A 23,012-nucleotide genomic window follows, 5' to 3' on the forward strand; every position below is an offset into this window, starting at 1 on the left:
ACGGTCATGCAAGAACAAATTAACAGTTCATTGGCATACAAACATCTTTCTCACCTTGAAAAAAAAAGAAAAAACCAAAGGAAACTCCAGCAAATTCTTTGACCTCCCTTCCTCTATAACTTAATGACCTATTTTGCTTCCTTTTGCAGCTAAACTCCACAAAGAGTTGCCAGCACTTTTCTAGTATGCTTTTCACATTCAGTTAAGTCTAACTCAGTTAGGCTTTCATGTCTAGCACTCTACTGATAGTGCTTTCAGGCTCATGCTAATGTTCTCCATCTTATTTGACTTATCAGAGGCTTTTGAGACAGTTGATCATGTACTTCTTTTTAATGCTTTTTTCACTTGACTTCCAGGATACCACATTTTAGTTTTTCCCTCCTTCATTTATTGCTTGCTCCTTCTGTACTTCCTTTGCTGATTCCTCCTCTTCTCTCTAGTCTTCTGATGGCCACCTTCTCCTTGTCAATTCACTCTCAGACTATCCCATGGCTTTAAATACCGTCTCTGTGCTGACAGTTCCAAATTTATATCTCCACCTGAGACCTTCCTGTAGACTCTTGATTTAGATATAAGTTGCCTTTTTGACAAGTTTACTTGAATATCTCAAACTTAGTATGTCTAGAACTAAACTTCTTTCCTCCACACTTGCTCCCTCTAGCCTTCTTCACCTTAATTGATGGTAGTTCTATCCTTCCGTTTTCTCAGGCAAGAAACCTTGGAGTCAGCCCTGACTTCTCTCATTATCCACTTCTAATCCATCAAGAAATCTTATTTGTAAGACAGACCATTCTTGTTTTTCAACATAATTATGTTCTATAAGGTTGCTACAGACTGAATTCGTGAATACTGAGCCATTGCTCCCAGAGGAGATATGATGGTTAGGTTCCTGTGGGCCTCTGGTCACATTTTTGCCAACCTGTCAATACATAACTTTGTTTTATGCCTCTTTCTGTTTAAATACGTTTTTATACACATACATGCACATATTTTTGATTCATTAATATTGAACTCTCACAGTCAACAGTAGTATAACTCATGCTTGAATGCAGCTTATTTAACACACTCGTTTTCTCAGTAAGGCACATCATAGTCTTCTTGTGCTTAGGAACACGACAGCGCTCCAGCACTACACTGGGGGGCCATTTGAAAACAGCAGTTAACATCAACAAACACAAAGATGCAAAAAAGAGGTGCTAAATAGACCCCAAAAAGGATACCTGTTTACATTACGTCAGCTGAAAGAAGACAGGGCACTGCCTTGTTCAACCTCAGGTAGGAGTGTATGCATCAGGCAACTCAAATTTCTCATAGCTCTGTGCATGTCCAATTTTGAGATTATAAATAAATTTCATGTGTAGTCAAATTCATAATTATGTGGAATCCACAGAAATAACAGGATCAACTGTATTTATGTTTAAGGAGAAACTCATTTTCATTATGACATTCTGCTATTTTATTTAAAGGAGCTTATAATAGCCTGCATTTATTGATAACATCCCCTGAGCCAGGCACATAGACCCTTTACCTGCATTCATTTGATGTGTGTAAAGCATTAGAATGAGGTAATTGACATAGCATATTTCATTGGGGAAAAAGTCTGTTGCATTAATTATAATTAGTCACTAAACACAAACCCACACTGACACTAGATTAATTTTAATTTTACTAGGTAGTGCTACATAAGTTTGAGGTGTTCTTTGAATTGTATTTAATACTTTATTTAAATAGAATATGAAGCCCTTTTCTTTTACACATATGCATACTCACATACCACAAAACCACTTTTCTATATTAGGGGCTATTAGGCAGTAGTTATACCGTATCTAAATGTAATGCATTATATATAATATGAATTAAATGACATGTTTTCTGCCTTTTCACTTTTTACAGTGGTCTGTCCTTACACGCAGAGCAGAGCTGCCAAAAGCACATGCACTTTGAAATGCTTCTTCTCTCTAGTAGGTTTCTCTTGAATTTGAGCCCCAGAGTACGTTGCCAATAAGAGTTTCTTCGGTGGTAGGTGTTTGGACTTCATAAAATTTAGCAAAGCTAACTGACGGCTGTAGGGTTTGAATTTAATCTAGAAAGGAAAAAAAAATACAGTAAATGGGTAAAATAAGTATGTATACATAATAATTATACATTAAACTAGTTATATATATATAAGATAAACTGTAAGCATTCATACGGGCGATTTTTACTTGAAAGACTAGAACAAGTCACATACTTAGATTGAGAATGTATTTGAAGATTTCCCAAGAGGTTTTGCAAGTTGGAAAGAGTTTATAGGTCTGAGAATTTAGTTGCAGAGAGTAAACTGAAGAAAATCCTGAGTAGAAATAGATTATTAGACAAAATGGTAAGTATATTTCACTGAAATTAGAGACTAAAACAAGGGTTTTCTGTAAATTGTGAAGCATTGTATAAAGGTGATATGGAAGTTGGTAACCTTATTTGATGGAAATTATTGTAGTTGCATTTATCTTTTTATAATAGCATTTGACAGATTATTTTTGCTGCTGATTTTTATCCTTCAAATTTACACATATAAATTTTTTCCACAATTTTCAGTACAAGCTCAAAACTAAAATTCATGGAAACTAATATATAAGAAAGTGATTTGTAAATTTGTCAGCTTTTTATTTTTTTTCAGAAACAGTAGAGGGAGCTTAATGAGAAGAAAAATAATGTAGAATCTTAGAGTATAAAATGTTAACCTGTTTTTGTTCTCCCCAATCAGATTTTATTTGAAGTAAATGGGTTTTCTGAACTAACGTTGCCTTTTAAAAATACGAAATTATTTAAGGAAGTAAATCTGTTCAGCCAAAATTAAAGTTAGGAAGCTTCTAGAACTTTTATGCCAGGTATTAACTTTATTGAAAAGCCAGTTGTAGTTATGACTACTGTTTTATATAGTTTTATATTCAACAAATATAATATCTATAAGCATTTATGAAAATATATAAAATTTTAACTGTTCACTGAACCAAGTTGCTTAGTATAAGCTCTTAGAGTACAGTATTGTTCCTCAGTTCTGAAATGATTATTTTAATATGGTCTCTAAACTACCTAATTCTTGATCTCTCTCTTATATTGCTAAACAACAAAATCTTATTCTCAAAACATTGGTAGGGACTAATATTAAAATGTCTGTATTTGTAACTCCAAAAGAGGCCACATTTAATTAATGTAGTGGTCAGAGGAAAAAGAAAGGCCAGATATAACCCCGTTTTCATTTTCTTATGGATTTTATAAACAAAAAAGAAACTTGTCTACCTAGCTTATTATCCTATTTCTTGCAGGAACTAATTAATTTTAATTAAATATTTTGTGAATCCTATGAAGTATAAAGCTCTGTGCTGTAGGATAGTGAAAAATGAACAAACTTAGTCTCTGTTCCCTGGAAGCATAAAATCTAGGAATATTTTGTTGTGGTGCATAGCTGAGATATCACCTTCAAAGAGTTAGGGGATGAATCTCTATACATCTTACTAATCCCTTAATAGTTTTTACGGAATTAACGTTTACTTAAGCTTTTTTAAGATCAAACTTTAGCCATAACTGCCTCCTGGGAGGAGTGAATTAGGCAAATTTGTAACATCCGGTATAAATAATTAAGTTCATCTTATCTGTTAACATTGCTTTCAAAATCAACAGCTGCCTCTTTAAGTGTTACTAGATTTGGTGATGCCGTATTTACACTATTTGTATTCTTAACATTGACCACATAGGCCTTCAGAGCATTTATTTTTTTCTTTGTTCAGTTTTTTATGTGGTAAGTTCTTATTGAACACCTATTAAGTTAGGCACTGTGCCGGAAACTAGAGATAGAAGAGTGAGCAAAAATATACAATCTTGGTTTTATTGTACTTTAAATCCTATCATTATCTTTACAAGCTAGTATCTTAAATTGTCTTACACGTTGTCATACAGTTGTCACTTTTTCCTTTTTATTTCAGTTGTCTCTGAAATAGTTTTCTCGAGATGCGTCCTAGCCTTCTTAATTTTCATTTGCATAAGAATTGACCATTTAATCTGATATTCTCTGTTTACCTCTGCTGTCCTTATAAAAATTATCCATGGCTACTTTTGTTCAGACTTTTTGTCTTAACACATGTTCATCACATTGTTCATGGTCACCTTTTATGAAGGGATTCAGATAAAAGCAATAAACAGAAACCTTTTCCCTCAGTAATCCAGCTTTTAGTTTTCTATTAAATATAATCAGTTCATGTCTTTAATGGTAATTATTTTGTTGAATAAGCTGTGGTGTAGTGCATACATTTGCAGCTTTTTATTTTAAGTTAACTGGTCATTTTGGTGCATGTATATTTAAAAGGAATCAGAAGAAAGAGAAAAACGTATTTATTATTGATATGATTGCCTACCTAAAAAATTCAAGCGAGAATTAACTGCAAAACTGCCAGAACTGATAAAAACTTTGTATGTAGTAAGATGGTCTCTTGCCAGATCAACTTTAAAAAATAGTTTTCTTAAATTATTTAATAGTAACAATCAATGAGAAAATGTAATATAAAAATAATCCACAATAGCAACCAACATCATAATGCATATGGAATAATTTGGAAGGCGTACCCCAAACTGTTGATACTAAGGAAATGTAATTGTATTTGTCATTTTTTACTCTACATTTTTGTATTGTTTGAACGTTTACAGTGAGTATATATATGTGTTTGTGTATAAATGTATGCATGTATTACTTGTGTAATCATAAATTAGTATATTTAGTATTTAATAATTTGAAATGGTTTCTAACCTCTGCCATTGTTGTTTAGGGTGCCCAGGAACGGATAGATAGCTTGCGTCGAACCGGGGTGATCCATGAAAAACAGACAGCTGTGTCAGTAGAAAACTTCATTGCAGAATTGCTGCCTGACAAGTAAGAAGTGTATTATGTTTCTCTTGGAAGCAAAATCTAATTGGGTCTGGGAGTTGGCACTGAATACTTAGCAAAAAGTGTCTCCTGTTTTATAACCAGAGAGAAAAGTATATTTTGATGCTGGCTATATCACTTAACTAGCTGTGTGTCCTGCATGGCTTAGCTGGCATTTCTATCCTTGTGTCTCTTTTTTAATTATAAAATGGAGATGGTCATGCCTGCTTTCTGAGATCATGCTAATAATTAATAAAATGGCACTAAGTATAAGATGATAGATTTGGTGTGGATATAATTGACCATGAGTAGCAAACACAATTATTCACATAGTTATTCAAAGTGGAATGTATGGGCAAGAAGGCCTGATGGCATTCTCTAGGTTTGAGTTTCTAGTGAGCACTATCTCTCCTGTACTCATAATAGTTTAGAAAAACCTCCAGACAGCATAATTTATCATTGTTTTTCAGGTGGCTTTTTATGGGAAAAATTTTTAATTTGCTTAATTGATTTATATTAAAATAACTTCCCTTTGTTGAAATCTACCTTATTTTGTAATTGCATTGTGGTTTTGTTGTTTTTATTTTTGATTTGTATGTTCAGTGTTGAATAACAATGGGCATAGCATTTGTGGCTTGTAATATGCAAAATATATCCTCCAACTTTGAGGCATATTATAGGCCAGTGGGAGAGAAGATACATGTAGTACACAGATGAGCAGTTTTAAGTAACTGTATAAAAGGAAACATAATTTTTTGCGGACAGGAAATATATAAAATTTCAGTGGAGGTAATGCTGTGGAGATAGTGTCAGGTGAAATTCATGAATAATTAGGGCTTGAACTGGATTTTGAAGAAGAGGTGAAACTTGGCCAAATGGAACAAAGGAGGTAGGATGTTCTGGGTGGAGAAAAAGTTTGAAGGTAATTGAAATGTATTTTGGGGTCAGTGATGATATCAACTTGGCTGAAGGTTTGTTGGATGGGAAATCAGGAGGTGACATGGGGACAAATTGTGAAGAGCTCTGAATTCTAGGTTGATAAGTTTCAACTTTCTATGTAAGCACTGAGAAACCATCCAGTGATTGTTGTCATTTTTTCTATTAACCTGTTACTCTCGATTTAATAATTAACATTAGAAATTACAATATGCCTTTTTGATATAATAAAAATTATAATTTGTGATAATACTAGTACTACTTTTAATACTATTCACTCCCTTTTCACCTTTTGCGGTATCATTAAGTATTTTAATTCTGCGTATATTTTAAGCTCTTAAGACAGAACTAGTAATGTTCTTTGCAGTCAGTATTTGTTTTTTCTCTGAATTCTTTCTTGCATTTCTGTTTTTCTGTCTGGGGTCATTTTTCTTCGAAAGGAATCCTAAAGTACTTCCTTTGATGATACATTATAGTTCAGAGCTGCTCACTACCAATTCTTTCAGCTTTTGTTTATCTGAAAGTGCTTTAATTCACCTTTATTTTTGCTGGATGTAGAAGTCTATGTCTGTGTTGGCAGTTTCTTTTCTTTCAGAACTTTAGAAACGTCATGGTACTGTTTTGTGGCTTCCGTCATTTCTGTTAAAAAGTCATCTCTCCATCTTCTTGTATATTGTCCCTGTGAAGACAATATGTTGTTTTCTCTGGCTGCTTTTAGGATTTTCTCTGTCGTTTTATTTTTTGCGGTTTTAGTATGGTATGATTATATGTATTTGCTTGCTTGCTTGCTCTCATAATTATTTTTTGTGGATTCGCGGAGCTTCTTGATTCTGTGGATTAGTATCTTCAGTTTTGGAAATTCTTTACAATTATGTCCTTAAAACTTGCTTCTGGCCCATTTCTCACCCTTCTCTTTGTAGGACCTTAATTACATGCCCATTCACCTTTGACAGTGTCTCACATTGTCAGGTTTTTTCCCCCACTCTTTTTTTCCTCTCTGTTCTTTAGTTTTGACATTTTCTATTCACCTGTCTTCAGGTTCACTAATCCTGCCTTATGCTGTGTCCAGCCTGTTGTTAAACTCTTAAATAGAGTTCTTACCTTTTAAAATATAGGTTCAGTGTATCTCTTGAATGCCTATATCTTTATATCTTTAAATGTAGTTGAACTATCTTTACCTCTTTTTTCTTGAATATATGAACCATAGTTACTTTTAAATCCTCATCTACTGATTCCAATATCAGGGTCACTTGTGGTCTGTGTTAGTCTCCTTTTTCCTTTTGGTTTGAATATATGGTGCTGTCTCTTTGAATGCATAGTAATCTTTGAAAACCATTGTTTAGAAAACAAAACTCTAGAGTCTTTAAGTGATCTTGAGAAGGTTCATCCTTTCCTCTATAATAATAAACAGAATTATAGGGGTGTGAGGAAGGGGAGGGTAATGTAGTGTACTTCAGTCACAGTCTGAGCTGAGTCAAGGCTAGGTCAGTGTTCTAAGGTATATTCACTGGCATCATAGAAAAAACTCTCCTCATACCTTCAGTAACACTTTTTAGGATGTCCACACCTGAAAGCTTGGGTAGTATGTTATTCACCATAGACATTATTGTCTGCAAATTATGCAAAATAAAGCAAAATAAAATTTAGCTAAGCTTGACTTTATGGAGGCTTCACAAATACATTATCTTGATTGAGAAAGTTGTTGTAGTAAAATACAAAATATCTATTAGTCTACCAAATAAAATAAATGTCATTATTTAATGTTTTTAATTTTAAACAGTTTTAGGATATGAACACTGTAGACATTATAAAGTGCCATTTCAGTATTCAGCAAAGTTACTTATGTTACTGTATATTTTACTTTGTTGTTTTTTTGAATGTGTAAGTCTCCTAATCCATTTTATATTTCATTGCATTTTATTAGATTTACATTAAAAAATAGGCATTAAACATTTTCCTGCTTCATATCCTTTTATTGTTTAAATTCATGTTTTGAGGGTATCTGGTTGTTTCATGATTTGGGTTAGCTAAAATTTGGGTGGTACTACAGTTGTTTTCACTTTTAAGTCATTTTTAAAATACATCATTTTGTATAATATATAAGTCTCTTTAAATGAAGAGAAGTTTCCTGGATTTCATGAGGCTGTTTTCAAAGACTGACTCATTGTGAATAATTCAGAAATTGTGATTAGAAGGATTTATTATTAATGAAGAGAGTATTTGTTATTATTTCCTCTGAGTGAGCTTATTTTTTAATTTGTTCGTTAGTAACTTAGTTGAGTACATATTCATGATAGAGTTTGTATTATAAAATTTCCCATATTTTAGCAAGTGACAATTGAAAAATATTACTCATTATAAGCTGTTTGCATATTCAATGTATGTAAATTTACCTGTTGCATATTTGAGTACCCTTACTTTCATTATTCTCCCTTCCCATGGAAAGGAAGCTTTCCATGATAAGTATTTTTAAAATATTTTTTGTTTGTGGTTATTGTCTATTTTTTCCTCTTAGAATTAATAGAGCAATTTTATCTGTTTTTTTTTTCTTTTTTTTTTTTTTTTTTTTTGAGACGGAGTCTTGCTCTGCCACCCAGGCTGGAGTACAGTGGCGCGATCTCGGCTCACTGCAAGCTCCGCCTCCCGGGTTCATGCCATTCTCCTGCCTCAGCCTCTTCGAGTAGCTGGGACTACAGGTGCCCGCCACCACACCCGGCTAATTTTTTGTATTTTTAGTAGAGACAGGGTTTCACCATGGTCTTGATCTCCTGACCTCGTGATCCACCCGCCTCGGCCTCCCAAAGTGCTGGGATTACAAGCATGAGCCACTGCGCCCGGCCTGTCTGTTGTTTTTATGAATTGTCCTTTTGCAAATTGGTAAGTTCCTTTTTGAAATCTGTTCTATCTGAATAATAGTACTTGTTTTTTCTTTTTGTCTGTTCATGATTTTTATTTGGCATATAAACCATTTGAAACTCGTAATTCTGTTGCAGATGGTTTGACATTGGTTGTTTGGTGGTTGAAGATCCTGTTCATGGCATTCATCTAGAAACATTTACACAAGCCACACCAGTGCCTTTGGAATTTGTACAGCAGGTTGGTTTTCTCCTTTGCTTTTTCATGCTTTTTCATTATGCTGCAGAGAAACTTACAATATTGTTTTCAGAATAAAAATTTGTGTTCGATTTTTTGTTAGAAATATGTTCTTGATTTTATTTCACTCATTTTTCTTGTAGTATTTTTCCTTGCTTTTTAATTTCCTGATCCTTCCATGTTGTTTTAGTACCTTCCTCCTTTTGTTTTCCAGGTGTCTTTGAAAGGTAATACATTACATGGTTAATCATTATTTCTCTCATTTTTTTCTTTGTTTTTACTCTGAGTTCTGGAAAAGATTTACCTTTTATGTCCACCTTTTGTTTGCTTTCCCTTTTACTCACATTTCACTTCCACTGTTATCTCCATTTCTCTTTTCCTTGATTTGATTGTCCTCCTGTTCATCTTTAGTGAAGTCAACATTAGAAACCTTATAGGCACGTGTCTTTAGGTTTTTGGCTGAAAAATGGACCTAATAGTGTACCTATCCACACAGTTTCCAGGAGAATGTAAGTATAAATGATAGTCCTTATTCCTCTTTTTTTTTTTTTTGGTATGTTTTCTCTAATCCTTTCATGAACAAAATGGAATATAAATATATACTTGCTTTGGAATCTCTCTGCTCTTAAGTGGTATTCTATAGACTTTTTTCTGTCATTAATTTCATAAAATTTTTGTTACAGTTGTACTTTGTACAGTGTTAAATATCATTTCAAAACTGCCTTTCAAACTTACTTGGGACATGAAGGCATTTGAGAATCTAAGAAAACTATTGGGCTGTCTCCCAAGAAAAATGATGTATGTGTACTTTCATAGAACTTTGGCATATGTATTCACATAATCCCTAAAAGTAGCCTCTGGCCTACTTATTATAGTTTAGAAAGGGGGCTAAGAATTGATGCTTGGAATTTGAAATTTTACTGAAACTTTTATTTGTACCATAATTTCTTTTCAGAAGTTGAAGAAAACCTTTTTATAGATACTAAAACATTACACTCATTTCAATATGAAGGTGATTAAAAGACTGTAAGTGAATACTATGCATACTGTTATGCCAATAAATTAGAAAAATTAGGTGAAAGGGTGGATTTTCTAGGAAAATAGAAGTTTTGCCATAGTTAAGAGTATTAGGTTGAACCAAATGACATTGTTGCCTTTGATGGTCACAAATAGTTATATATTGTCAGTTTCATGAGATTCAGCTTAATTGAAGCATTAAAATGGAAGAACTTTATGTAACTAAAAAAAAAAATCACTGAGTACCAATGGTATTATAAGTGAGTTCTACAAAATGTTCAGAGATGATTCTCTTGCTCTATGAGGTATCAAAAATAGAGGTAGAGTTTTCCAGTTCATTCTGTGAGACTAGCCTCCTTTAACTTTAAATGAAATTATAGTCCAAAGAACTAAATGTCAAAAACATTGGGAAAATTAATAAAATTCAGAAATGTATTAGAAGAACATTGTATCCTGACCATGAAAGATTTGTCCCAAGAACAGCAGAATGGTTCAACAATAGTAAATTTATGTAATTCAGAGAGGGTGGAGCCAAGATGGCCGAATAGGAACAGCTCCAGTCTACAGCTCCCAGCCTGAGCGACACAGAAGACGGGTGATTTCTGCATTTCTGTTTGAGGTACCAAGTTCATCTCACTAGGGAGTGCCAAACAGTGGGTGCAGGACAGTCGGTGCTGCGCACTGTGCGCGAGCCAAAGCAGGGCGAGGCATTGCCTCACTCGGGAAGCGCAAAGCGTCAGGGAGTTCCCTTTCCTAGTCAAAGAAAGGGATAACAGATGGCACCTGGAAAATTGGGTCAGTCCCACCCTAATACTGCGCTTTTCCAACGGGCCTGGAAAATGGCACACCAGGAGATTGTGTCCTGCACCTGGCTCAGAGGGTCCTATGCCCACGGAGTCTCACTGATTACTAGCACAGCAGTCTGAGATCAAACTGCAAGGTGGCAGCAAGGCTGGGGGAGGGGTGCCCGCCATTGCCCAGGCTTGCTTAGGTAAACAAAGCAGCCAGGAAGCTTGAACTGGGTGGAGCCCACCACAGCTCAAGGAGGCCTGCCTGCCTCTGTAGGTTCCACCTCTGGGGGCAGGGCACAGACAAACAAAAATTCAGCAGGAACCTCTGCAGACTTAAATGTCCATGTCTGACTGACAGCTTTGAAGAGAGTAGTGGTCTCCCAGCACGCAGCTGGAGATCTGAGAATGGACAGACTGCCTCCTAAAGTGGGTCCCTGACCCCCGAGCAGCCTAACTGGAAGGCACCCCCCAGTAGGGACAGACTGACACCTCACTCGGCCGGGTAATCCTCTGAGACAAAACTTCCAGAGGAACCATCAGACAGCTGAATTTGTGGTCTCACGAAAATCTGCTGTTCTGCAGCCACTGCTGCTGACACCCAGCCAAACAGGGTCTGGAGCAGACCTCTAGCAAACTCCAACAGACCTGCAGCTGAGGGTCCTGTCTGGTAGAAGGAAAACTAACAAACAGAAAGGACATCCACACCAAAAACCCGTCTGTACATCACCATCATCAAAGACCAAAAGCAGATAAAACCACAAAGATGGGGAAAAATCAGAGCAGAAAAACTGGAAACTCTAAAAAGCAGAGCACCTCTCCTCCTCCAAAGGAACGCAGTTCCTCACCAGCAATGGAACAAAGCTGGATGGAGAATGACTTTGACGAGCTGAGAGAAGAAGGCTTCAGACGATCAAACTACTCTGAGCTACGGGAAGAAGTTCAAAACAATAGCAAAGAAGTTAAAAACTTTGAAAAAAAAATTAGACGAATGGATAACTAGAATAACCAATGGAGAGAAGGGCTTAAAGGAGCTGATGGAGCTGAAAGCCAAGTATCGAGAACTACGCGAAGACTGCAGAAGCCTCGGTAGCTGATGTGATCAACTGGAAGAAAGGGTATCAGTGATGGAAGAAGAAATGAATGAAATGAAGCGAGAAGGGAAGTTTAGAGAAAAAAGAATAAAAAGAAAGAAACAAAGCCTCCAAGAAATTTGGGACTATGTGAAAAGACCAAACCTACGTCTGATTGGTATACCTGAAAATGACGGGGAGAATGGAACCAAGTTGGAAAACACTCTGCAAGATATTATCCAGGAGAACTTCCCCAATCTAGCAAGGCAAGCCAACATTCAGATTCAGGAAATACAGAGAATGCCACAAAGATACTCCTCCAGAAGAGCAACTCCAAGACACATAATTGTCAGATTCACCAAAGTTGAAATGAAGGAAAAAATGTTAAGGGCAGCCAGAGAGAAAGGTCGGGTTACCCACAGAGGAAAGCCCATCAGACTAACAGCTGATCTCTCGGCAGAAACTCTACAAGCCAGAAGAGAGTGGGGGCTGATATTCAACATTCTTAAAGAAAAGAATTTTCAACCCAGAATTTCATATCCAGCCAAACTAAGCTTCATGAGTGAAGGAGAAATAAAATACTTTACAGACAAGGAAACACTGAGTGATTTTGTCACCACCAGGCCTGCCCTAAAAGAGCTCCTGAAGGAAGCACTAAACATGGAAAGGAACAACCGGTACCAGCCACTGCAAAAAACATGACAAATTGTAAAGACCATCGAGGCTAGGAAGAAACTGCATCAACTAACAAGCAAAATAACCAACTAACATCATAATGACAGGATCAGATTCACACATAACAATATTAACTTTAAATGTAAATGGACTAAATGCTCCAATTAAAAGACACAGACTGGCAAACTGGATAAGGAGTCAGGACCCATCAGTGTGCTGTATTCAGGAAGCCCATCTCACGTGCAGAGACACACAGACTCAAAGGGATGGAGGAAGAGCTATCAAGCAAATGGAAAACAAAAAAAGGCAGGGGTTGCAATCCTAGTCTCTGATAAAATAGACTTTAAACCAACAAAGATCAAAAGAGACAAAGAAGGCCATTATATAATGGTAAAGGGATCAATTCAACAAGAAGAGCTAACTATCCTAAATATATATGCACCCAACACAAGAGCACCCAGATTCATAAAGCAAGTCCTGAGTGACCTACAAAGGGACTTAAACTCCCACACAATAATAATGGGAGATTTTAACACCCCACTGTCAACATTAGACAGATCAACAAGACAGAAAGTTAACAAGGATATCCAGGAATTGAACTCAGCTCTGCACAAAGTTGACCTAATAGACATCTACAGAACTCTCCACCCCAAATCAACAGAATAAACATTTTTTTCAGCACCACACCACACCTATTCCAAAATTGACCACATAGTTGGAAGTAAAGCTCTCCTCAGCAAATATAAAAGAACAGAAATTATAACAAACTGTCTCTCAGACCACAGTGCAATCAAACTAGAACTCAGGATTAAGAAACTCACTGAAAACTGCTCAACTACATGGAAACTGAACAACCTGCTCCTGAATGACTATTGGGTACATAATGAAATGAAGGCAGAAATAAAGATGTTCTTTGAAACCAATGAGAACAAAGACACAACATACCAGAATCTCTGGGACACGTTCAAAGCAGTGTGTAGAGGGAAATGTATAGCACTAAATGCCCACAAGAAAAAGCAGGAAAGATCCAAAATTGACACCCTAACATCACAATTAAAAGAACTAGAAAAGCAAGAGCAAACACATTCAAAGGCTAGCAGAAGGCTAGAAATAACTAAAATCAGAGCAGAACTGAAGGAAATAGAGACACAAAAAACCCTTCAAAAAATTAATGAATCCAGGAGCTGCTTTGTTGAAAAGATCAACAAAATTGATAGACTGCTAGCAAGACTAATAAAGAAGAAAAGAGAGAAGAATCAAATAGATGCAATAAAAAATGAAAAAGGGGATATCACCACTGATCCCACAGAAATACAATCTACCATCAGAGAATACTACAAACACCTCTATGCAAATAAACTAGAAAATCTAGAAGAAATGGATAAATTCCTCAACAAATACACCCTCTCAAGACTAAACCAGGAAGAAGTTCAATCTCTGAATAGACCAATAACAGGCTCTGAAATTGTGGCAATAATCAGTAGCTTACCAACCAAAAAGAGTCCAGGACCTGATGGATTCACAGCCGAATTCTATCAGAGGTACAAGGAGGAACTGGTACCATCCCTTCTGAAACTATTCCAATCAACAGAAAAAGAGGGAATCCTCCCTAACACATTTTATGAGGCCAGCATCATCCTGATGCCAAAGCCTGGCAGAGACATAACCAGAAAAGAGAATTTCAGACCAATATCCTTGATGAACATTGATGCAAAAATCCTCAATAAAATACTGGCAAACCGAATCCAGCAACACATCAAAAAGCTTATCCACCATGATCAAGTGGGCTTCATCCCTGGGATGCAAGGCTGGTTCAACATATGCAAATCAATAAATGTAACCCACCATATAAACAGAACCAAAGACAAAAACCACATGATTATCTCAATAGATGCAGAAAAGGCCTTTGACAAAATTCAACAACCCTTCATGCTAAAAACTCTCAATAAATTAGGTACTGATGAGATGTAGCTCAAAATAATAAGAGCTATCTATGACAAACCCACAGCCAATATCACACTGAATGGGCAAAAACTGGAAGCATTGCCTTTGAAAACTGGCACAAGACAGGGATGCCCTCTCTCACCACTCCTATTCAACATAGTGCTGGAAGTTCTGGCCAGAGCAATCAGGCGGAAGAAGGAAATAAAGGGTATTCAATTAGGAAAAGAGGAAGTCAAATTGTTCCTGTTTGCAGATGACATGATTGTATATCTAGAAAACCCCATTGTCTCAGCCCAAAATCTCCTTAAGCTGATTAGCAACTTCAGCAAAGTCTCAGGATACAAAATCAATGTACAAAAATCACAAGCATTCTTGTACACCAATCACAGACAGAGAGCCAAATCATGAGTGAACTCCCATTCACAGTTGCTTCAAAGAGAATAAAATACCTAGGAATCCAACTTACAAGGGATGTGAAGGACCTCTTCAAGGAGAACTACAAACCACTGCTCAATGAAATAAAAGAGGATACAAACAAATGGAAGAACATTCCATGCTCATGGGTTGGAAGAATCAATATCGTGAAAATGGCCATACTGCCCAAGGTAATTTATAGATTCAATGCCATCCCCATCAAGCTACCAATGACTTTCTTCACAGAATTGGAAAAAACTAAAGTTCATATGGAACCAAAAAGGAGCCCGCATCACCAAGTCAATCCTAAGCCAAAAGAACAAAGCTGGAGGCATCACCCTACCTGACTTCAAACTATACTACAAGGCTACAGTAACCAAAACAGCATGGTACTGGTACCACAACAGAGACATAGATCAATGGAACAGAACACAGCCCTCAGAAATAATGCTGCATATCTACAACTATCTGATCTTTGACAAACCTGACAAAAACAAGAAATGGGGAAAAAATTCCCTATTTAATAAATGGTGCTGGGAAAACTGGCTAGCCATATGTAGAAAGCTGAAACTGGATCCCTTCCTTACACCTTATAGAAAAATTAGTTCAAGATGGATTAAAGACTTAAATGTTTGACCTAAAACCATTAAAATCCTACAAGAAAACCTAGGCAATACCATTCAGGACATAGGCATGGGCAAGGACTTCATGTCTAAAACACCAAAAGCAATGGCAACAAAAGCCAAAATTGACAAATGGGATCTAATTAAACTAAAGAGCTTCTGCACAGCAAAAGAAACTACCATCAGAGTGAACAGGCAACCTATAGAATGGGAGAAAATTTGTGCAACCTACTCATCTGACAAAGGGCTAATATCCATAATCTACAATGAACTCCAACAAATTTACAAGAAAAAAACAACCCCATCAAAAAGTGGGCGAAGGACGTGAACAGACACTTCTCAAAAGAAAACATTTATGCAACCAAAAAACACATGAAAAAATGCTCATCATCACTGGCCATCAGAGAAATGCAAATCAAAACCACAGTGAGATACCATCTGACACCAGTTGGAATGGCCATCATTAAAAAGTCAGGAAACAACAGGTGCTGGAGGGGATGTGGAGAAATAGGAACACTTTTACACTGTTGGTGGGACTGTAAACTAGTTGAACCATTGTGGAAGTCAGTGTGGTGATTCCTCAGGGATCTAGAACTAGAAATACCATTTGACCCAGCCATCCCATTACTGGGTATATACCCAAAGGACTATAAATCATGCTGCTATAAAGACACATGCACACGTATGTTTATTGTGGCACTATTCACAATAGCAAAGACTTGGAACCAACCTAAATGTCCAACAACGATAGACTGGATTAAGAAAATGTGGCACATATACACCATGGAATACTATGCAGCCATAAAAAATGATGAGTTCATGTCCTTTGTAGGGACATGGATGAAACTGGAAACCATCATTCTCAGTAAACTATCACAAGGACAAAAAACCAAACACCGCATGTTCTCACTCATAGGTGGGAATTGAACAATGAGAACTCATGGACACAGGAAGGGGAACATCACACTCCGGAGACTGTTGTGGGGTGGGGGGAGTGGGGAGGGACAGCATTAGAAGATATACCTAATGCTAAATGACGAGTTAATGGGTGCAGCGAAACAACATGGCACATGGATACATATGTAACAAACCTGCACATTGTGCATATGTACCCTAAAACCTAAAGTATAATAATAAAAAAAAATTTATGTAATTCAGTACATGAACATCTGCATTGAAAGGAGAAAAAAGATTTTGATAAGAGTTGAAGGTATTTGCTAGAAATAATCATACTAATAGCTCTTAGCTAACTAGTATTAGATGGGTATGTGTGTACTACAAAATCAAAGCAAACTTCAGATCTAATAAATAAAACACTGGAAACGTTATAATTATGAGGATGCTCCTGTCACTGCCACTGTTAACATTGCTGTAGATCTGGGGTCAGCAAACAGTGGCTCACAGCCAAATCTGGCCTGTCATGTGTTTCTGTAATTAAGTTTATTGGAACACACCCATGCCAGTTTGCTTACTTATTGTTTATAGCTGCTTTTGTACTATAGCAGCAGAACTGAGTAATTGCAACAGAGGATGTCTGGCCCACAAAGCCTAAAATATTTACCATCTGGCTCTTTTCAGAAAAAGTTTGCTGACCCCTGTGTTAGATGTCTGACCGGTTGCAAAGGACAATTTTTATGTTGTTTTTAGGAATATATACTAGAAAGAAGTAGACGTGAAAGAATGGAGTGGAGTCGTGTGTACCAGTACCAAAAGATAGCTATTACATATTGCTGAGTAAAAGTCAAAAACAGCACATCTAGTATGATCCCATTTACTAGCAGGCGTGTGTATGTATGTGCTTTAAAATTTTAATAAAAATAGAGAAAAAGGCCTGGAAAGATACACAGCAAACTGTTAATAGTGGTTAATTCTGAATAATGGTATTTAAAGGGTGTTATTTGCTTTTTACTTTGCTTTTTATTCTGTTTGTTTTATTTTGTGTCATTTGGTTTTAAAATTTAGAAGATAGAAAACTGTGTGCATTGAAATGTTGTCTTTTTATCCTCAGCTATTCAGCTCTCCTCCCTGTTTCTTTTTATTCATTCTGAAATGTTTTACGCTTTTTTATTGTTGGAATTTTTTAATTTAAGGGAATGGAAATCAGCCCTCGAGGTAATTAGAATTGCCAGTATATATTAGTAAAAATCTGGAAATAAATTTCATACAATTTGTACTTGTTAAACTTAAATATAAATGATTCCCCACCCCCATAAAAAACCCCAGCTGTTCTGGATTTTTGCCAATAATATAGAATACCTTGTTTCTAAAAAGTGTGGTCCTTGGCCTAACATCATAAGCAGCACCTAGGAATTTGTTAAAATGCAGATTCTCGGGTCCTAACACAGGACTAGTGAATCAGGAGCTGCATTTTAACAAGATATTCAGGGGATTCATAGGCATGCCATAATTTGAGAAGCACAGTGTTACTGGTGTCTCCGAGGACCTTAGTAGTATATCCGCTGTTTCTCTTCTTTGAAATAAGTGAAATACTGATACTGTAGTATACACATTGGAAGAGAGTACTTAGAGCAGGGGTTCCCAAGTGCCGGACTGTTTGCATCAGATTTACTTGGAAGCTATTTTACGTATGTAATACTGTACTGTTTCTCTTGGAACCAGCTGTAGAGTTTCCAATTCAGTTATCTTGGTGTCTCAGTTATCTGAGTGGGATGTGAAAAACTGGATATTGTTAAAAAAACAAAAAAAAGAAACGAGCTCCTCAGGTGATTGTAATACATGGCACATTTGGTAGTCGTATATAACTGTATAGATCCATTCTAGATGTGGCTATACTCCTCTGGACTATACCTAACAACCTAAAACAGAAAAACCACATCATTCTTGGATATCAAATAATGGGTTTATTCTTCTCTCATTCCTTTGTAGATGAATAAATGATTTGAATAGGAGCAAATATGAGTTGGGTCAATTAGGAATGTTGCATCAGTCAGTGGTTGATGTTGTCCTGGACTTGATATTATTTGATAACATATTAACATGTGAATCACATTTCCAGAGATAATTTCCATAATTGAGCAACTCTTTTCTGAATGGATTTAAGCCTTAATTTTCAGTTTTCCTCTTTCTGGTTGAAATTTTACTACTATAAAAGATAACTTTGGCACTGATTTTAGTACCAATCTTAGTATTAACCTGGAGTGACACTTAATTTAGAACTAGAACTCAAATCTTCCGACTGTTAGCCCCGTTAATGGGGATATTTTTAAAAAAGTAGATGTGCGTAATGTTATATTGATTGTGTTCTAGCCTTGTAACTTGATATAGTTGGCAGCCTAGCTGTATTTCTCAGAGTTTGTCATAATCTATATTTAAAATAACATGAAACACTTTGAAATGTCACTTACAGCTAGTTCCAATGATATTTTTAAATGTATTGTAAGTAATATCAATTTCATCTTTCCATAGGCTCAAAGTCTAACTCCCCAGGACTACAATCTGAGGTGGTCAGGCCTTTTGGTGACAGTGGGTGAAGTCCTGGAAAAGAGTTTACTGAATGTCAGCCGGACTGATTGGCACATGGCATTTACTGGGATGTCTCGTCGGCAGATGATCTACAGTGCAGCCAGAGCAATAGCAGGCATGTATAAACAGCGCCTGCCACCCAGGACACTGTGAGAGGAGACTTACCTAGGAGACTGAGACTTTCCCCCACTTTTAGCTTGATGTTAAAGAAGTGGTTGTACCTTCCTAAATCGAATAGTCTAAATGAATCCCGTAGTTTTTATCATTTTCCTGTAGGCTGCAATTTTTCTTTTTCTAGAAAGGCATCGTGTCATTCCAGTAGACAAAAAGAAACAAATCCTTTTTATAGTCGTACCATTTCACCTATCATAGTACTCAAAAAAGAAAATATACAAATATATTTACAGCACAATTTAATATACCAGATTTATAAGGTGGAAATTCATGTGCAGAGACATTTAACTTAATGCCATGTACTTGATTATTTTGTTCTTTAAAGAAGACATTAAAGAACATGTTGGTTGAATGTTTATAAAAGCATGATTTGCTTTGGCTTCATCTCTTTTCTGTCAGTCTTTGACTCCTTTTATATGTGCACACGATCTCAGGGCTGGTGCTGAGCAGCCTGCTCAACAGTCACTATAAGACACCTACTTGTCGGGAGATGTTCCACATTTCTGTGCATGTTTTCAGTAATATGGGCCAAAATAATGGAATTGATCATTTTCTTTTTTGGCCATAATGTACACATATAATCTGGAAAACATACCTTTGTCAATTTTAAACATAACTTTTGGCATTTCCCAGATTTATACTATGAACATTGGGATAATACATTTTATTTTTTCATTGCTATATGACAGCTAAGGGGCAAATAATTCAAGTATATTTTAAATCAGAAGTATTCAAGTTATTTTTGTATAATACTGTTCAGTACTTCCAAGAATAAGCTCTGACAACAGCCATTGTTTCTGCTTCCACTCATATTCTCTACACATTTTAATAGAGAAATTTTTGAGAGGGGGTTACTTTATTGCTTGTGGGATAGTATGTCTCTTCAATTAAGGTTACTTATTTGGTTTGCCTTAAGCATTACTTTTTTAACTTTGTGCCATTTGGTCTTTACTTTTTATGGATGTTTTCAAAGAAACTATTTTATATTCAATCTAGTTTGTTTAGTCTATTGTATTTCTATTTACTGGAAGCCTTTTCCCCTCAAATAATATATTTTATCATTTTTGGACTTATATAAATCATAATGAAATAAATTTTTTTCTTAATACTGTTGAACTTTGTATATACAAGTTCAAATAATTTTTTCGAAGATAATTTCTTATATAAATGTAATTTAATTTTTTTACTCTTCTATACAGTTCTTTAGATGTAAAAGGATTAGCACAATCTCTGGCAGTTTTATAAAAGCTGTTGAAGCTCTTGTCCTGCACTGTCTTTAGGTATCACAGGTATCAGGTTTGCTTTGTGTTAATGCCACTTCAAGTCATTATTTGGTTTCTGCTATTTTTTTTACCTGAGGATAAGAAGAATGAATATTAAATATGTTACTTTCCAAGCACTGTATAATGACTGTTCAATGAATATCAGAATTCCATGTCATTAAAAGTCATGAGAGACAGCAGAGAGAGGTTACAGGTTGCCTTGGTGTACTTCTGTCCAGGAGTAACAGGGACAGAATACCTTCTTTCCTTCCTTCAAGTACAAGAAGGCTTTCTCTACCATTTGCTTCTACACTTTATTTTAAAAGCTATCCTTTTCTAGTAGTATTTTATCATGGCAATGGCATGATGACAAAAACAGTCTTTCATTACAGACTGAAGGGAAGCAGGTCCTTACTTAAAATAGTTCTGCTACTTTCCCTCCTATTATAAGGAAATTTTACAGATTCTAAAAATATCTTAATTTTTCTTTGATTTTTATTTTACCAAGTCACAAATGTCTTTTTGATGTTTTGAGAATTGTTCTCATAGAATCACAAATACTGACATTTCATTAGATGATTATTTTCCTGGAATCCCCAAAGTGGCAGAGTTATTCCATGGCTTGGTTGAAGCTAGAAATTTTCCTGCCCCTGGTGACCTGGTAAGCCTTCTGCTCGGAACAGTGTGAGTGGGTGAGGAAGATGAGAGACGGTCAGATGGAAGAGAGAAATACATGAACTGGTCTGGCCTCTCTGGTTCTGTTTTTGGCCCAGAGTTTTTAAAAAGCAGCAGAGCATGAATGACTTCACACGCTCAGCTTTCTCAGCCTTTTGTTTATTTTGTTGTCCTTAGATTTCCCTGTTGTAAAAGGGGCAAGAAAAGTAACTCATCGTCTCTAACACACCATGGCAGCTTAGCCAGGTAGTCTTAGTGGTGGTGTTTAGGCATAAGATGTGCTGATCATCAGTCTTAGGCCACAGTTTCCTTCACTAATCATCCAGCCTGAGTGTTCTGTTCTCTTCCTGCCCATTTCCTTGAAACTCCTGCTCTAGCCTTGGCAGAGGGAGAGTGCTATTTGCTTTTGTTCTGCCTCTGTCTTAGGAAAAGCCATCTTTAATACAGTTCTTCACCACTGTTGGGGTTGTTTCGTGATTTTTTTTTTTTTTCCTTCCGAACAACTCCTGGTTATTTTGTATTTTAATCCAAATTACTGAATTTTATAAGCCTGTACACATAATATTTAATTAGTGTGAAAGGAAACAAAGAATGCAGGAAAAATAATTTAATATCAACCTCAGTTGACAAGGTGCTCAGATTATTCAATTCGGGATCCTCCTTTTGTTAGGTTTTTGAGACAACCCTAGACCTAAACTGTGTCACAGACTTCTGAATGTTTAGGCAGTGCTAGTAATTTCCTCTTACGATTGTGTTGTTATTACTTTCCCATTCTTTGTTCCTCTTTCTTCTGAAGATTAATGAAGTTGAAAATTGAGGTGGATAAATACAGACAAAAAGACAGTGTGATAGTATAAGTAAGAGTGCAGATGAAAGTGTGTTATATACATCCATTCAAAATTATGCAAGTTAGTAATTACTCAGGGTTAACTCAATTACTGTTGAATCTACTCTGTTCCTTGGCTAGAAAAAATTATAAACAGGACTTTGTAGTTTGGGAAGTCAAATTGATAATATTCTATGTTCTAAAAGTTGGGCTATACATAAATTATTAAGAAATATGGATTTTTATTCCCAGGATATGGTGTTCATTTTATGATATTACGCAGGATGATGTATTGGGTAAAATCAGTTTTGTAAGTATGTAAATATGTCATAAATAAACAATGCTTTGACTTATTTCCAAAGTTGTATAGTGATTTTTTTTTTTTTAAATGCTAGTTTATAGTGAAAGGACGCATATTTCTTTTTACCTAAATTTGTTACTGGCTGCCAAGAATTCTTGTACAACAGCAACTTAACCACCATCTTTCTAGTGGAACTGTAACATTCACATATACCAGAGTTGCTAACTTCAGGGTGCAAGAACTCAAAATATTTAGAGGAGAGGATACATTGGAGATAAAGGTAATAGGCAAGAATTTAAGGCCTATGGTCATGAGGACACTTCTTGAGTATTGGGTTTTCAAGTAGTTTTATTTCTTAGAATAGTTTCGGTTCACAGCGGAATTAATTAAAAGGAGGGAAAGTACAGAGATTTCCCATATATCCCCTTCCCCTACATATGCATAGCTTCTTCCCTGTTTATCAACACTCCTCACCAGAGTGGTCCATAATCAATGAATAATAATCAATGAACCTGCATTGACCTACCATCTCCCATAGCCCATAGTTTACCTTAGTTACTCTTAGTGTTGTACATTCTTATGGGTTTAGGCAAATGTATAATGACATGTATCCATCATTATAATATCGTAGGAGATTTTCACTGTCCTAAAAACTCTCCTTGTTTTTCTATCCCCCCATCCCCTGGCAACCACTAATCTTAACCGTCTCTATAGTGTTGCCTTTTCCAGAATGTTATGTAGTCTGAATAATACAGTATGTAGCCTTTTCATATTGGCTTCTTTCATTTAATAATACATATTTAAGATTCTTCCATGTCTTTTCATGGCTTG

The 23,012-nt window shown here is 36.0% G+C and overlaps 1 protein-coding gene across 2 annotated transcripts in view; it reads left to right on the forward strand.

Moving 5' to 3' along the window:
- The window catches only part of PRRC1 (proline rich coiled-coil 1), a 38,870-nt gene extending 16,629 nt beyond the window's left edge, over positions 1-22,241 (forward strand). For both annotated transcript variants that reach the window (XM_030818399.1, XM_030818400.1), the window contains exons 7-9: positions 4,800-4,903; positions 8,827-8,929; positions 18,887-22,241. In XM_030818399.1, the coding sequence (XP_030674259.1) occupies positions 4,800-4,903; positions 8,827-8,929; positions 18,887-19,096 (417 nt within the window). In that variant the 3' untranslated portion in view covers positions 19,097-22,241. The remainder of the gene's footprint in view (positions 1-4,799; positions 4,904-8,826; positions 8,930-18,886) is intronic.
- The last annotated feature ends 771 nt before the right edge of the window (positions 22,242-23,012 follow it).

Source organism: Nomascus leucogenys, chromosome 2 (assembly GCF_006542625.1).
Source record: "Nomascus leucogenys isolate Asia chromosome 2, Asia_NLE_v1, whole genome shotgun sequence".
Classification (NCBI taxonomy): Eukaryota; Metazoa; Chordata; class Mammalia; order Primates; family Hylobatidae; genus Nomascus; species Nomascus leucogenys.